The sequence below is a fragment of the Micromys minutus genome (genome assembly GCF_963924665.1).
Source record: "Micromys minutus genome assembly, chromosome: 1".
In the NCBI taxonomy this organism is placed as follows: domain Eukaryota; kingdom Metazoa; phylum Chordata; class Mammalia; order Rodentia; family Muridae; genus Micromys; species Micromys minutus.
Window position 1 is genome coordinate 246918681 of NC_137969.1, and position 16937 is coordinate 246935617.

The 16937-nt window shown below is 41.8% G+C and overlaps 1 protein-coding gene across 4 annotated transcripts in view; it reads right to left on the reverse strand.

The window, feature by feature from the left end:
* DICER1 (dicer 1, ribonuclease III) overlaps positions 1-16937 on the reverse strand; it is a gene marked incomplete at its 3' end in the record, with an annotated part of 61274 nt that overhangs the window by 31932 nt on the left and 12405 nt on the right. The window contains exons 3-10 of one of the 4 annotated variants that reach the window (XM_080933911.1): positions 16413-16511; positions 10398-10585; positions 9618-9780; positions 8734-8864; positions 7747-7881; positions 7010-7170; positions 3050-3218; positions 1107-1579 (exon numbers count right to left, since the gene is read on the reverse strand). In XM_080933911.1, the coding sequence (XP_080790037.1) occupies positions 1107-1579; positions 3050-3218; positions 7010-7170; positions 7747-7881; positions 8734-8864; positions 9618-9780; positions 10398-10541 (1376 nt within the window). In that variant the 5' untranslated portion in view covers positions 10542-10585; positions 16413-16511. Of the gene's footprint in view, positions 1-1102; positions 1580-3049; positions 3219-7009; positions 7171-7746; positions 7882-8733; positions 8865-9617; positions 9781-10397; positions 10586-16412; positions 16512-16937 lie in introns of those variants that run through there. The other 3 variants (XM_080933914.1, XM_080933912.1, XM_080933913.1) reach the window with 3 other exon arrangements.

The window sequence follows — 16937 nt, forward strand, 5'->3', positions numbered from 1 at the left end:
TAACCATCTTTGCTAGTATCCTCACAACATTGTAACGTCCTCTTCCAACCCAGAAGATTTTAATATGCAGTCTAATAAACCAACTTAAACTGCAGATCTCCCTCCAAATTTCCCATGTGACCTTAAATTTCAATCTGGAGGTATAGTAAGATCCCAAAGCATGAATGCTTCGGCTGCCAAAAAATACTCCTGTTTTTCAAATGCCAGCACAAGCCCCAAGCAGAGTCCTCTTTAGAACAGCCAAAGGGCCCAGGACACTGTTTATCACACAGATCAATATAATGAACACAGATGAATGGATGCTCAAGGCAAGACATATGAAAGGGGGCACGTGACTTCTACCCTTTAAGGTCTACACCATCCAGGGCCAACCAGGGAGCTTCATCAGTCTGAAAGATCTCTTCGCTCATGTTCTGGGCTTTATGAAAAGTGTTCTTTTATGGTATGACTGGTTAAACCAGTAGCCACTGGTCATCAGCCTCAACTTTTCAGCCCTTCTTCCCTTCCCAAGCACTAGGTATCTTTCCAGACCAACTTCAAGCCAAGCAATTCTTCAAGTATATAAATAACAATTTTCACTCTGAAGGTTCTAAGGACTTAGGACCTGTGTGTTACAAAACCAGAATAGTTCACACAATCATATTTAAGGGGAAAAATTTAATACTTTAAAAAAAATGCCACTCAGTACTCAGATAAAATGTCTCCTAAAAGCATATGAAGAAACAGCTGTGTGAGAGATGCTCACACAAAAGCCCAAGTCAGTTAAAGACTGACTGACACCTGCACTGGCTCCAGCACCAGCATACAAAACAAAAAATGTTTCACTTCAGCTCTTTGTTTTGTTTTGTTTTGTTTTTTGGGGGTTGGTTTTTTTTTTTTTGTTTGTTTGTTTTTTGGTTATTTTTCTGTTCTCTATTTTGGATTAATTAGAGTGGATTAGCATCCTTTAAAACGAAAATCTCAGTAGTGTCAAAATTAGCCTTTAGAGAAAGTGACTGTTTATAGGCATCCTGTGTGACACACGGACATTGAAGAGACCTGTATGAGGGCTTGTCACACTCTCCCTGCACTGCTCCCCTACAGGGAACAGACACTGACTCAGTTACCTGTTTAAGACAACTGCTGTGTATCTTCTCTCCACAAAAATAATTCCACATAAAATATTGGTAAACGGAGAAGGAAAATTTGTCTCTGGCTTTTCTTTTTCTTCAATTTCTTCATCATCGTCGTCATCCTCAGAATCACTCCAGGACACATAATTATCCTGATTCCTGTTATTGTACCACTCAACACTTTCAAACTGCTGCCGCTCATAGGGCTTGTACTTGCGCAGGATCTCAAGCAGTTTCATGACTTTGGGAGTTACATACTTCAGGTCAAGTGAGGCAGGTGAGAAGTACTCTTCACACAGAGCATGGATTTTCCTTAGCAAAGTGTCTGTAAACAATAAGAACTTCCTGTGTAGCTCCTCTTGCTCATGTCGAATGTACTTCTGAAGTTCTCTTACCATCATCCCAGCTACTTTGTCTGCACACCAGGGTCCCAGAACAACCAACACTGCACGGCAGTCTGAGAGAATCTACAAGAAAAGTGAAGAAACCCAAAAGCGGATGAGCTTCCCATACTTTCAAACAGCTGAACTGAAGCTTTAGCGGTCCTTGCTGGTCTCACCCCAGCAAGAGTGTGGAGAGCAAGACCCTACCATTAGAGGCCAGCTTAGGTCTCCTCAACCTGTGTCACAGATCTATGAACCATCCCCCTTTCTCCCAGCAAAAATAATAAATAGCAGCTAAAATAAGCACTGTATGAGATTTTTAAAACTGCACTTTAAGCAGGATTCATCAGCACTACAACTGCACCATCTGGATGGTCTCTGGGTTGGTGGAGGGAAGAGCCGCCTGAGCTGCTGCGCCTATGCGGTGGAGAGCTACGGAGCAGCAGCTCAGGCGGGTCTTCCTCACTAGCAAAGACCGCAGCCATTGCCCTGCAACTGCACTCATGCTAAATACTCCCAAGTCACTCATACACATGTTTCCTATTATAATGAGTATTAAAATGAAATGGTAAGATGCACAGGTAAATTCTGGCCAGGCCAGCACCAGCACTTCCCTCTACAAAGGCTGGACAATTTACACCTGTGCTGGCTCTTAGAGCTGACTTGAAGAAAAATGTGGGGCAATTATCAGTTTTATATGTAGCAAAGACAGTGGGTTGAATATGGACTTAGTAAGATCTGTAATTAAAAACCCAAACAAGGTAAGGCATGATGACACTTTTAATCCTGGCACTCAGTCTACATTGTGAGTTCCCAGAGATACATAGTGAGACTCAAAAACAAAACAAAAAAACAACTTAGACATTGCTGTTTAAAAAATTAAACCACAAGATAAAGTGTAAATAATTTATAAATTATAAATAAGTATTATAATTATTATAATAATAAATTATTAGAATTAATTTATAAATTATAAATTAAGAAGGTACTGCTATTAAACTGGCTGCAAGATCCGAGAGTAGTTACTAGTTGTCAAGCATCAGTGCCATCAGGATCATTGGAGGGCCTTGTCAGACGCAAGTCCGTTCTGCAGAGCCCCCTCATGGACTCAGCAGGCCAAATGGGTCCCCCAATTGTCCCTTCCAATAAGCTGAGCGCAGAGTGCCACAGCTGTTGTTGCACATGTGGAGCATTAAGATCCTTGTCCTAAAGGCCCTATTCCTGTTACCAACACTAGGAAACAGTGGAGAACTCAAAGCAAGCATTTCATCAAGAACTAACATCTGACCAAAAGCAAAGCAAAACAAATCAAACTGGACTCCCTTCTGAAGCAGGCATGATGGGGAACCCTTAGTCCTGCTGGGAAGGCTACAGCAAAAACAAGTGCCTGTCATGAAAACCAACTTTAACTCTGGCATGATCACATGTTCAATGAAAAATGTCCAGAGCTAGTAAAATACAGCTATAAACTAAGATGTGTAACAAACAGCCTCAATGGAAAGACAGCCTCATTCCAAGGCTCACAGTGAATGAAGAACAGCGTTTATTACTCACTTGTTTGGAAATCAACGTAGAATCTCTTTCCTTTGAATGTACAGATACATTACAATCATTGATAAAGTCAAGTGCTTCTTCTAACTCCGTCAGCAATCTTTCGTAAAGCCCACTTCTGTCAGTAAATGGTCCGCAATCTACCACAATCTCGCAAGGCTGAGAAGTGTACCTTTAAAAATCAGAAACAGGTTGTCAATGTCAGTGAGAATGAAAGCTGTTCTCTGAGACAAGGAAAAGAGGACACTAGAAAAACATCCCAAATGTTAGCAGTGTGGTAAAATTGTAGGGATTTACCTCATATCTTTTCATATTTCTGAATTTCTCCACAGCAAATATGCATTTTTTGTGCTTAGTAATTTTATTTTAATTTCATGTGCCTGGTATCTGCCTGCATGTATGTCTGTTTAAGGGTGCCCAGGCCCCCTGGAACTGGAGTTAAGACAGTTGTGAGCTGCCATGTGGGTGCTGGGAGTTGAACCCAGACCCTCTAGAAGAGCAGACATCTCTCCAGCCCCCACCCCTTAATACATTATTTACAAGAGGTTTTCTTTTCCTAAAAGAAAAAAAAAAGCAAGTTGGATGTTTACTACATCTCATGTGTGCTGGGACCTCCACTGCCACTCGATCTAAATGCATGGAGGATTTCGAAAGAGACAAGTAAGGATGGTATCAGGGAACTCCACCAGAACAAGGCACACCCCTGCCTTCTCCAAATGCTCTCCGCTTCATCCTTTAAACGTGTACCTTCTCTAGATTATTCTCTACTAAAGCATCAAGGCGGACTCACAACACGCCTGCTAATAACACTTGGTTCTTGAGTTAGCTGCAAGCAAGCACTGGGTAAGGCTTTGTGAAAAGATTTCATTGGAGTCCCCAAACTGGGTTTTGTTTTGTAGGTAGACTGGTATCTTTTGTCCACTTAGGCAGAATGGAAACAAAAAATACTCAAAATAGCCAGTTAACCATTTTTTGGACAGAACTGATCAGTAGAGGTTACCAGGGAATGTTTTCTAAGCGTAGAGCCTAACATACTATCTGAAAATGTATACTTTTAGTTATTTTTAATTATGTAGAGGTGTGTGTGTGTGTGTGTGTGTAGATGGCCAAGGTAATGGCCTGATATGGGTACTGGGAAGCCACCCTAGGTCCTTTGGAACAGCAGCAAATACTCTTAACTGCAGATCCATCTCTCCAACCCCTAATGTGAACTCTTTTAACTTCTGCAAATTTCAGAAGCTTTATTTACTTGTTGTGGGGTCTGTATGATGGGGCAGGAATGTACAGACCACAGTGCGTGAGCAGGAGAGCAATGCTGAGTCAGTTCCCTCTTTCCACATTTATGTGGGTGAAGTGGCGGTGCCATGTCACCCACCCTGGTGGAGGGACAGCAGCTTGGAAGGAGGGGGCCCATGTATTTATCTGCTGAACAATGCCGATGACCCTGTTAACTAATAATCTATTTTTTTGTAAGGTAAACTGCCCACTGCCCACTTTTATTCAATTTTTTTATGTCACTCCTTAGGTCCACTGTGCCTTTCACAAATCACAACAACCAGAATAGTACACACTACCCCAAAAGCATACCAATGATTTTAGTGAGTGAAATACAATAAAAACATTTAATACATAGTTTTCACTTTTCTTAACCCAAATGTCTTATGTTTCTTTTCTTGTTGTGATATAAAATACCTTCACAGGAGAACTTGAGCTCACAGGTCAAAGAACATCCATTATGTTGGATCTTATCAAGGTACCAGGAACTTAAAGCAGCTATGAACTTTACCACAGCAACAGGAAAAGAAAGACAGCAACTTACACACTCTCAGAGCTATCTGAAGAATCAGGGAACATGTGAGCTAAAATATTACACAGTGTTATTACTAGAAAGTTCTATGGTGTTCCACTTCTCCCCAAAGCCTCCCTTAATACAAGCCAAGCAAATAAACTCAACACAGATAAACGGAATGTGGTACGACTTTAAAAGCATACATTGTGTATAGACATCACAGCTGTGTTGGCCGAGGGACATAAGGAACAGCCTATCCCAAAGGTGGGAAGGAGTCACTAGTGGGTTGCCAGTAAGGACATTAGACTATTTGCTATCTTTCCTTAGAAAGGCTTCCATACTCACATAGTTTGTTCCCAATGGTAACCCATTCCCTACTTATCAACCTAAGGCTTCCTGACTGAGAGTCAGTGGAGCTGCTGCTATAAAACACCCTAGCAAAAGAACCTTAAGCAGGCCAGGGTTATTGTGGCTGACGGCTTAGGGACACTGCTAACAGTGCACAGCAGGAGATGAAGCAACTCTTCACATCACATAGAAAAAGAGAGCAGTGGATGCCTGCCTTAAACTCACGCTCTCCTTCTTATTCAAAGACTCCAAACCCAGAGAATAGTGCCACCTGCTTTTAGGCTAGTTCTTCCCACCTTAATTAACTCGATTAAGATAATCTGCCAGAGGCTTGTCTCTCTAAGTAATTCTAGATTCTGACAAAATGACAATTTTCTCTAACCTCCTCAGCTCCTTTCTATAAAGATAAACATATCAGTCTGGCTATGTGCATGTGTCTGTTTCCATGTCAATTAAATTACAGAAGCTCAAAATGTTAACTCCTCAAACACAAAAACCCACAAATCACAAACAGCACTTTTCTCAGAAACCTGCAACCAGTTTTCAAAACAAGCCAGTGTTTCTCTAGCGTTTTAAAGTATACTACTGGACTCTCCTACGAATCCTTCAATGCCCCTGAGAGGTGTCTAGGTCAGAATAACAAAGCACAAGCTGATGGCGTGTCCTTTAGATAGAAGGTAAATATTCTGATTAAGTCACCAGTAACACCAGGAAAAAGAAAGGGCTGTCTTAGGGTGACTATTGCTGTGATGAAACACCTTAACCAAATGCAACTTGGGGGAAAAGGGTTTATCTTGCTTACACTTCTGTATCACAGTTCATTGTCAGAAGGAAGTCAGAACCTGGAGGCAGAGCTGATGCAGAGGTCATGGACGAATGCTGCTTACTGGCTTGCTCCTCATGGCTGGCTCAGCCTGCTTTCTTATAGAACCCATGACCCAGAGATGGCACCACCCACAATAGGTTGGGCCTCCCTCACTGATCACTAAGAAAATGCCCTACAGGCGTGTCTGTTTATAGATCAGCCCTTTTTTGGAAGCATTTTCTCTATTGAGGTTCCTTTCCCTCAGATGACAACAGCTGTGCCAACTTGACATAAAATTAGCCAGGACAGTGACGCCAAGCAACACCATCGCTGAAGGTGGCAGTACCCCATTTGAAGCTATCTACAGAAAGAAGGGGAGATGCTTTTGTACTGGTGGGTAACTGTACTTACAAAAAGACTTCTCAGTCTTGCTCATTCCTTTCAGCAGCCATATGTTCACTGAAACAGGTACCAAATGCGAGATGCTTAAAGGATACCAAAGACTCCCCACCGGTCATAGCTGCAGCTGGTCTTTGCTACTTTGTGGGTTGTTCTTTTCCCCACCCTGTTCCCCACCCCCAGTTTCACCCCTAACAGCAGATAGGAGAGAGGAGAAAAGATCCCTGAATCAGATTTTTTTCCTTTTGTTTCTTCATTGACCATGGGCACTAATAAACTGCAAACAATGTCCCTTAAAGTCCAACAACCCCACCGCCATTCACTTCTTCGGGCCCTCACATTTATGTACCCTCTGAAAAGTTCCTGGAATTCCAAAGTCACACAATCGCAGAAATTATCTGCAGCTGGCAAAACTATGCTTCTGCTAGAGCATGAGGCAAATCACAGTCAGCTGCTTTGGACAGCCAGAAGCGGCCCTACATATCCCTACACCTGGGACTAAAACAAACTCACGCTCTTATAACATTTCTGTGTTTTTTAAAGAAACCAAAATTCTGGCATTCTTGGAAAAGCCAGTGCACATGAGCAGCATCCATAAGCCAGGCCACTCTCAGGAGCCTACCTGTCCAGGACCACCAGGTCAGTCGCCGTCTCAGCATCACTCTTGAGAATCTTCTCCAGTTTCTGAATCTTTTCTTCCAATTCGTCTGGATCACATTTCCCATTTAAAATGGAAGCAGTTAGTCCCAAAATGCGAGGGCATGATGGACAACTTTCACAGAGCTAACATAATAAAAGATACAGGCAGTAAGAACGTTGTCATGCAGCACTACAGCGAGGACACTGCCACATCCAAACACAGGAGATCACTAGGACCCACTGCTCTGGAAACAGTAGCAAATACTATAAATTACTATAGTTTTCACTTAAAGATCTATTTCTCCAAAGGGCACATTTGGATACTCTAAAAACTATTATGTTAGAAACATAATAGATTATATAGATTAAATGGACATTAAGATTCATTCACTTGTATACTAGAATCAAGTTCCCAATACTGGTAAGGATCACCATTGCTTCTGTTGTTTTAAATAATGTATGTAAGAGCTGGCTCAGCAGTCAGGAGCACTGGCCGCTCTTCTAAAGGACCAATGTTGGATTCCCAGTGCTCATGCATTGGCTCACAACCATCTGTAATTCCATTCCAGAAAAACCTAACACCCTCTTCTGGCCTCTGGCACAAACATACATAGGACAAACTCCTATACATGTAAAAATTAGAAAATTTAGAATTGTATGTACTCAATAATTTAATAATTTGATCATGAATTATTGAAGTTGATAAAGTCTAAAACTTACCTTCATAATTTCACGATAGGGGTGGTCTAGAATTGCAAGATGACACTCATCAAACACCAAAAGGTTAATGTCTGACAGTGATAAGTAACCATTTTTCAAAACATTCAAGGCGACATAGCAAGTCATAATGAGAACCTAAAATAAAACTGGCATCAGTACACAAACGCCATTAACCTGCCATTATACCTCTGCAAGAGACCACACAAGTCAGTGTATGAAAGCAAGGCTTATGAAATTCATGGACCAAAATTAAAGCAAAACAATTCACATATGTACAGCATACTTGCAAACACTGGGACCAAGATCGAAATGACAGAAGTACTGGGAAAGACTGACAGTCTCAGAATAGCAGACCAGCTCCTCATAATAAGTTACTAAATCGACTTGAGGTTTCCTCAGCCATACCTTGGCAGATGAGACCTGTCAACCTTGTCAAATTACAAAAGAATTCACACAGTTTTAATTTCTTCTTCATTGAGTTGACAGGTTTTCTGAAAGATTAATACTTTGTATCGTCTTTGTTGTGGACATGCTCTATTTATGTGGATTCATTCCAATATGTGGGCCACTGAAAGTCTGTTACAATACGGCCCTGGCCACTCTGGATCCCTAGCATCACACACAAGGAACCCTTAGCGACATGGAAACATGGAGCAGAGGGAGCCTCCTTCAAAGACCAGAGGCTTCAACCAGGAAACGTTTCCAACCACCAACATATGTAACTCAAAAGTCCGTTTTCTTCAAGTGCAGAATAAGTCACAGTTCTTTGTGCTGTTCTAGCAGGTAAACAATGGCAGCTCTCTCTTTTCTACCCACCGAATAACACATCTTAGCAATTTACCTGATCTCAGATGAACCTGCAGAAAGAGAGTGCAAAGGGATGGAAAGGTAAGGGCCTAACACTTCCTCGGCTAGCTAAGGCTGAGGGTTATAAGCAAATCAAGGACTTGTAGTATGGGCACAGGGAAACGTCTCTGTAGGTCTCACCTGGTGCTTAGTAAACTCTTGGCTCCATCTCTCTTTTGTCCAAGACGAATTTACTTCTAGGTTTGAGTACTCCCCAACCTTGAGATCTGAGTGAGTTCTGACAGCTGACACTTGTTGAGCAACCTGGTTTGCTGATCACAAAGATACTATGTGAATATGAACATTCTGCCAAATTGACTTCTGAGCAGTTAAAAAAATTATCAGTTGTTGCTATAACCAGCCACCAATTTTTAAATAGCTAATTTAAAAATCCTAGTTCCAAGATTACCTTGCAAAAGTCACCGTTGAGCCCGGCCCTTTCCTCTTCCATCACATACCCAACCTCATACCCTTCACAGCTGACTTCCAACCTAAGATCTAAGGCCCAGGCAGGCTGAAAGGGCAGCGAGTCTGCACCTGTCCCTCCTGCTCTCCTCAAGGAAAGCACATCAGTCCACCAGAAGTAGAGTTCAAATCTCACCGTACGCTTGGACTGTCTTTAACGACAGAAGGGGAGGGCAGCCAGGCTCACAGGCTCTGCTCTCACCCCAAACTAAACCCAACAGCTTCAAAAGAAGCATGGGGCACTCTAAAACTGCTCAGCAAGTCACCCACCGCTAGTCAGCCTTCAGCCGGCCTGCTCTATGAAGCTAAAACATCAAGAATGGGGTAATTTTAACAACTTAGCCATCTCCCCAGAGAAGTCCTCATCTAAGACAAACAGTCTGAACAACTGAGAGGAATTCTACAGAGAAATAAAATAGCATTTTGGCTAGCAGGGCTTCAGTAAACACACTATTTGTCACACTCGTTTTACCTTCAATAACTTAATACCACAAAGATAATCTGCTTAAATATGAAGTCTCATCCAATTTTCTCCTCCCATGTGGGAAATGTTTGATTACCAGAGTTGACGAGGAACACAGTCCTTTTTGCATGTGGGTTGAGGTCGCCCCTGATCTGATGGGCCAGCTCTTTGGTGAGCAGGACCGCGATGAATGTCTTCCCTGAGCCAGTGTTCAAGCACACAATGGTGTTATGGTCCAGAGCTGCTTCCAGCAGCTCAACCTGAAACATGAGAAAAGATCACATACTTCTTAACCAGGCAACACACTTAAGAACTGGCTTGCTTTAAATAGAGAAACTTCCCTGTTTTCTAAAATCTTCTGCAGACAACTCTGAAAAAGAAAACCACTATCTTCACATTTACTTAAGAGTAACAGGTGAGTAAAAAGGCTGCCACACACAGCTGTACTGCTGTAAATGTAAATAAAACGGCACCAGCACTGTCATTTAGGAATAATTTCTGCACAGGCTAATTCTCTAGAATGACATGTATGACTGAACCCTACACTAAGTTTGCTCCCCCCCCTAAGGACTGAACATGTAATCAATCTCCATCCCAACCCAGCTTAATAGGACTGGTAGTCCAAATGCATATAAAGGAACAGTGTGGATTTCAAGGAGGGTGAGATAAGGAACTAAGAAACAGAATCGACACAACTCAATTACCCAGCAGATGTTAGAACAGAAAAAAACAAATAAGAATAAAAGTGTTTTGAACAAGAAAATTAATCAGAAGAGGCAAGCTTGAAAGGGTAAATGAGTTTTATAAGTTTTCAACTCTACACTCATGTATCCCATTTTAGTGAAAAACGCTCCAGTATTAGTGGTCTCATTAGTACCTGGTATTTTCTTGGCGTATAAATGTTATCATGAATTGCTTCTTGTTGCCATGGCAGTCCAAAGAAAGGACCCATTGGTGAGGAAGCAGGGGTCATGAGCTGCAGGCCTGCCATGCTGAGGGGCTGCAAAGCAGGGCTTTTCATTCATCCAGTGTTTCTTTCATTGCATTTTGTTCTAGCACAGCTTACTACAAAAGGGAAAAAGAATACCATTACACAACCATGCGGGGTTAAAACAAAAGGAAGCACAGGAACAAGAGAGACATCTCACTATCACTCCCTCATGCCTTTTCAGATTCTTCCTTAGTTGGTTTGGTTTCTCTTGAGATCTTAAGAGATGGTTTTAGAAGTCAAGCAGTCTATACCCAACCTGGCAATCCTATAGCTAAAAGCTTGTCTAAAGAATGAACCAGGGGACTGGAGAGATGGCTCAATGGCTAAGAGCAATGACCACTCTTCCAGAAGTCCTGAGTTCAAATCTCAGCAACCATATGATGGCTCACAACCATCTGAAATGAGATCTGACAGCCTATAACTGCACATTAAAACTGTCCTTAGACATGTATATTTACAATTATACCTACCCCCAATAAATTAAACCCATCACATTCCTTACATGGAAAACTATCCACATCATCTAAGTACCCTCCCATTTTCATATATTCTTTCAAGGAGTAAATTTTACTATATAAGTTGGCAAAATAAAAATTGATATTTTAAATTGTTTGTGTGTGTACATATATAGTAGGCCAGTGTGTGCAAGTGTGGAGGCCAGAGATCAACACTGGATGTCACCCTCCAGCTCACTCATTTCTTGAGACAGGAACTCTCACTGAAACTGGAGCTCATCAGTAACACCAGGGCTGCACAGCACTGCCCTTTGAGCTTAACAGCCAGTCTCTCTCACCAGATCGGCTACTTGCAGGACAAGGCAAATCTTGCTCACAAAAGGAGCAGGTAAGGAGGGTCAGTGGATACTTACCTTAAGTTTTAGCTGCTTCCTCCTCTACCTCCCACCCTCTGCAGGAGTCCTGCTCTAAATTACACACACACACACAGCCTCATAGCCTCAGGAGCTCTGGAGTGGAAGGATAACAGAGCAGGGGTTCCATCTATGCAGCTGTAGGAAGCTGCCATACATTTGGGGGCAAGAATTTCCAATGGCCATCCAATGGTATGGCTGCTTTGTGGTCACCCACACTCCTTTGAGGGGCCTCTCACTGATGATCTTTGTAACTGAGCCCAATAAACTCGCTGGTTTCCCCCAAGTTGGACTGTAGTGGAGTTGTCATTTGGTTTGTCATTGGAGCACCAGAATGAAGGGATAGGAATCTCAAAACATTTGACAGTCTGTAAGATCATAATAACTGGCCAGCCACCAAGACCTCAGGATCTGACCATCTCTACCAGCAAGCACCACAAACACAACACATGCAATCCCCAGTGCTGGAGTACAGTAATCACCACAGTGCCTGGCTTTTACACAGATACCAGGTCCTCATGGTCCCACTGCAAGCACTACATGGCTATTCATCCCCAGCCCAATCTCTCTAAAATCTAACCAGAAAAGAAGGCTAGGATGTTAAGACTCTATGTGAAAGCCTATTAGTAGTTCGCCTCAATGAGCAGAATTCACCAATCCTGCACTTGGAATTGTCACCCTTACTCTGCTTTGTGACGTTCATTGTTCTTACTCTGACACTGGAGAATTCACACTAGTTTCCTGAAAATCAAGCATCTTACTTTCCAGTCTTTTTCGCACCGAGGTACAACACTGCAGTCCTGTTGTAAGGAAGCAGCACAGGGCACTGAGAACCAAGACTGCGTGTCCACACACCAACCAGCATCATCATTCTTACTATCTTTCTCAAAGGAAGGAGGCATGTGTGGGGTGACAGCACGTTTGGAGAAGCTATCAGGCATTTTTGCTAATACTGCTGCTACTGCTGGCTGGCTTTTACACAGGTGCTTGGGATCAAAGAAACCATATTCTTCATGGGAAATAATCAACTCACTTTCTGTTGGAAAGTCTAAAAGGCATATTCCTTCACCCCCTACCTGACACCCACAGTTCCAAATTCCACAGCACACAGGACTCAAGCTTTTTACACAGAAGTGTCAAGTGTCAAGTTCACCTAGCTTCTGAAGATCAAGAGGCCATCCTGAAGGTCCACCATCTAAGGCAGCAGTTTCCTGAGCTTGCTGCCTTGCCACCACTCTGCCGTCTACTTTACAGCCAGAGATGCTGTTAGAAGCCCTGACCTTAAGCCTGGCCCCTCACTTTCGCACAGCACACACCATCATTTAGAGTCATCAGGACATTGTGGGAGGTTTCAACAAGACTGAGTCCTACGGATGGGGGTCTACAAGGGTGGAGAAAAGACAGCAACAATGAAAACAGCCAACACGTGCTCTTCTACTTCCAAACACTATGCATATAAGAGCAGAAGCCTGTCTATAACCTTCCTGCTTCTTTTCTTCTCAAATAGACAACCTTAGTAATAATGATCAATCTAGAAAAAACGATCTACAAAGGAAATTAAGTATGCCTCAATTTGAAAAGAGAAGGAAATTATTCTTCAAAACTTGGTATTATAAAATACAAAAGCTATGAAAACGCGCTACAGCAAAAAAGACTGTAAGAGGCCTGGTGACAAAACACAGTATGTGATCTCAGGATAGACCTCAGACTGATTTTTTTCACAATAAAACTAGCTATGCTAAGGAGTGTAATATGAAGCACACACGATGAATTGGCTGTTACAGCTCAGCTGATCAGCACATCCACTGGTGCACAGCTCCAAGTTCAGGTGGGAATGTTAACAAGCCACTCTTGGCAGATTCAATTACAACCTGGCCTGCACTATCAACTGTGGCCCACTGGATACTCCATCTCTTGTATGTATCCCCATAACTGAAATCTTGTACCAGTCAGTCCCTCATGCCTCCCACACACTCACCTCTGTCACCTGTGCTCCTGCGTTGTCAGAAGAGCTGTTTACTAGGTCCCACATACAGAGAGACTGTGCAGTGCTTGTCATTCTAAGCCTGCCTCATTGCATTTGCATAATGGCCTCTACGGACAGGTAAGTTATCATAATGTCAGCATTTCCTTCTTTATTGTAATCAAATATTTGTGTGTGTGTGTGTGTGTGTGTGTGTCTGTGTCTGTGTCCACCCACTCTTGCTGACAGACACTTATGTTGCTTCTATATTTTGGCCCCTGTGACTATGCTACAATAAGAGTACAAATATAGATCTCTATCTGCATTTAAGAATGGCTTAATGTTGATCACATTAATAAAGGCATTACAAAAAAATTAGTGAAATCTTTTACACTGCAGATAAAAGGTGTTAATATCCCCTGAGGGTGGTACCTTCCCCACATTCATATCAGAGAATAGCTTTGTTCTTAGGACTATCTCACTGAAGCATTTGTGACAAAGAATCATGATTCTGGAAATCAGTCTCAAGCAGTTCCTAAGCAGAAGCTACACAGAGACAGAGAAGCTAATAAATCATAAAAAGCAAGTGAGGCTAAATGTAAAGCCTGCATGTGCTATCCTACTTTAACTCTTGCAATAGCCGTCCTTTATTTTCTGAATATCTTGTGTGTGTGCCCGAGTGCATGTACGTGTGCGCGTTTGTGTGTATGAGTGTGTATGTTATATATGTGTCAGTGTGGGTGTATGGGGTGTGTGGGTATGTATGTGTGTTGGTATGTGCGTATGGGTGTGTTTGTGTATACATGTGTGTATTATGTGTGTGTGTGGGTGTGTATGTATATATAGGGGTATGTGGATGTGTGGGTATTGGGTGTGTGGGTGTGTTTGTATATACGGTGTGTGTACATGTGTGTATGTATGTATGTGTGTGTATATGTGTGTGTGTACGTATATGGATGTGTGTGTATATATATGTGTGTATGTATGCATATGGGTGTGTGGATGTGAGTGGGGATGTGGGGTTTGGGTGTATGTGTATGAGGGTGTGTGTGTGTGTATAGGTGTATGTATATGAGTGCATGGGTGTATGTATATGTGCATGTGTGTGGAGGAATGTTACCCCCATCTGCTGACAGGCACAGGTACAACTTTGGTGTTGTGACTGTTGTGAACAATGATGCAATGAACATTGCTCAGAGATCTGATTTCATTCATAAAGCCCCTTTTAAAATGTACGTTGTAAATAACATAAATAAGTCCTTTGGTCTTTCAGGAACAACTGTAACTATCACTCAGTATCCACTCTGCACTATCCCAAATAAGAGCACTGCCTAACCTTGTGTATTCTTCAGCAGGGTAAATCTGCTCCCAAAGCTGCCAAGGCTGTTTCAGACTTTCTACTATATGCCAGTCACTTAGCTCTCAACCCATGGCACACATCTCTCTTTGGACTAGTAACTGATTCATGTAAATACAATGACAAAAGACTGGGACCTTTCAGTCACCGGCTGAAAAGCAACTCTTCCCCTATAAACATGCTTCAAGAAATGCCAGTCCCATCTGCTGCTGAAATCGTTTGACAGCCATGTAAAAGATGTACTTCCAACAGTAACAGTGAAGAAACTTGGTCCCTGGTAACATCAATGAGAAGCTCAAACCTCAAAGTGCAGCCTAACATCCTTGCCAAAGACATGAGCCAACAAATTTCCTCACCAACCTAAGTTGGATTTTAGGCAACTGAACAAATGACACTGTAAATCACTGTTATTGCTTCTATAAAAATCTAGATGGGGAGGTGTAAGAAATAAAAGGAGGGAGGAAAGAAAGAAAACAGGAAACTCAGAGACAGACCTGAAAGAAAGCCGTCAGACTAGAAGCTTGAGGTCGTCCCAGGGAGGCCTTCCAGCAGCCAGATCACAAGCTAAGAACTCTGTTTCCAGCACAACATTCAGGAGTCCAACAGGGCTCATTCAAGAGACAGGGATAACCTCTATCTAGAAGCTTCCATGACTTCTGATGTTTACACATTCTCTCTTTATCTGTCCTTATGAATACTTTTTAAACTATTAGTAAAACTTCTTAAAATTACTAATATTCATATTCTTCTAGAATTTAAAAACATTCTTAGCTTTAAGATAGCCCCTCTTGCTTTAAAATGACCATTTAGCTTGTGTGAACTTAAGAGCAGGAACTGTATGTTTCTCTTCATCCTATCAGCCACCGTCCTAAACCACAGCTGGAACACAACAAACAAACCATGCAGGTGTACAGAAGACACGTCAGCAGACTGACACAAGCAGCTTCCCTCTGCCTTTTATAACATAACCACTTTACACTTATGCACAGGCAGACACACACACACACACTCTCTCTCTCTCTTCTTCCAGGAACGTAGGCTCCATCAGAACAAGATATGTACTTAATTTTTCATGCTGCCATCTCTAGTGGTAGAAGATAAGATGTTATGAGGTGGAAGACAGCAATTGAACCCTTCCAATTATATTTTCCATAATATCATAATATTTAAATTAATTTTTATTCATTTTATATATGGTAGCTGGCCCTAGTAAAACTTTCTATTTAAGGAAAGCAAGCCCAATATTAAAACAACAATAGGTATCCTAATCACGTAATAACAGGAAAACCTATTAAAATTCTGCCAATTTTTACTTTCTTTGGCATGTGTCAGTTGAAATTGTTTTAAACTTAGCCATAAGTGAAAGGCACAGAACCCCTGATTATATATAAGTCTAAGTCTTGTAGATGAACCATCATTAACTAAGGATTAACCCCAAGTGACTATTTTCAGTTATGGGTTTTAATTTTTTATCAAATATTCTAAACTGATTAAATTGGCAAAGCTGTTTGGCAGTTTCTGTGGGTTTCGCACTTAGCAAGATTTACTGAGATTGGGGTGTAGTGCAGAAAGAGCACTTACCTAATGCAAAGCAAGACCTTGACTCAATACCCAATACCACAAAACAGCAGCCAAACAGAATACAAAAAGAATAAAGTAATAAAACACAAAAGTGAGCCCTTATCCTCTCCACCGATGACAACCCAGATTTACCGTTTTAATGTCTGCGAGCGCTGTGTTGCTGCTGTCTGAACTGCATTCTGACATTGTGATAGCTTATTGGAAAAATCACAGCATGCCCAAGCTTCAGCTCTAAAATAAATGCACAAACAGTCAAGTATAAGATTCCTGCAAAGGGAATGCAGGCACCAGAGTCCTACTCAGATGAAGAGATGAATAACAAGCCATTATTTTGTATCAACTTTTAAACAAAGTCGTTTTAGGATTTTGGGATCTTAGGATGCCAAGTCTTCCTCTAAAACAAAGAGCAGAGAATGAGGCAACATAGGCAAGCCTAACCTACAGAACAAGAGCTGCAACCAAGCTCAAGGAAAGACTTCTAAAGAATACATACATGCGACTCAAACATTAAAGATCATACTTTACAGATTACAGAGAAGCAAAGAAAGAATGATGCATTACTTCATAGATTCACATGTATGAAAAGCAAATGAAAATCATAGGAAGAGGTACTTGGCCAAGAAACTCAAATAAACCTAGAGTTAAGTCTTTAGTGTG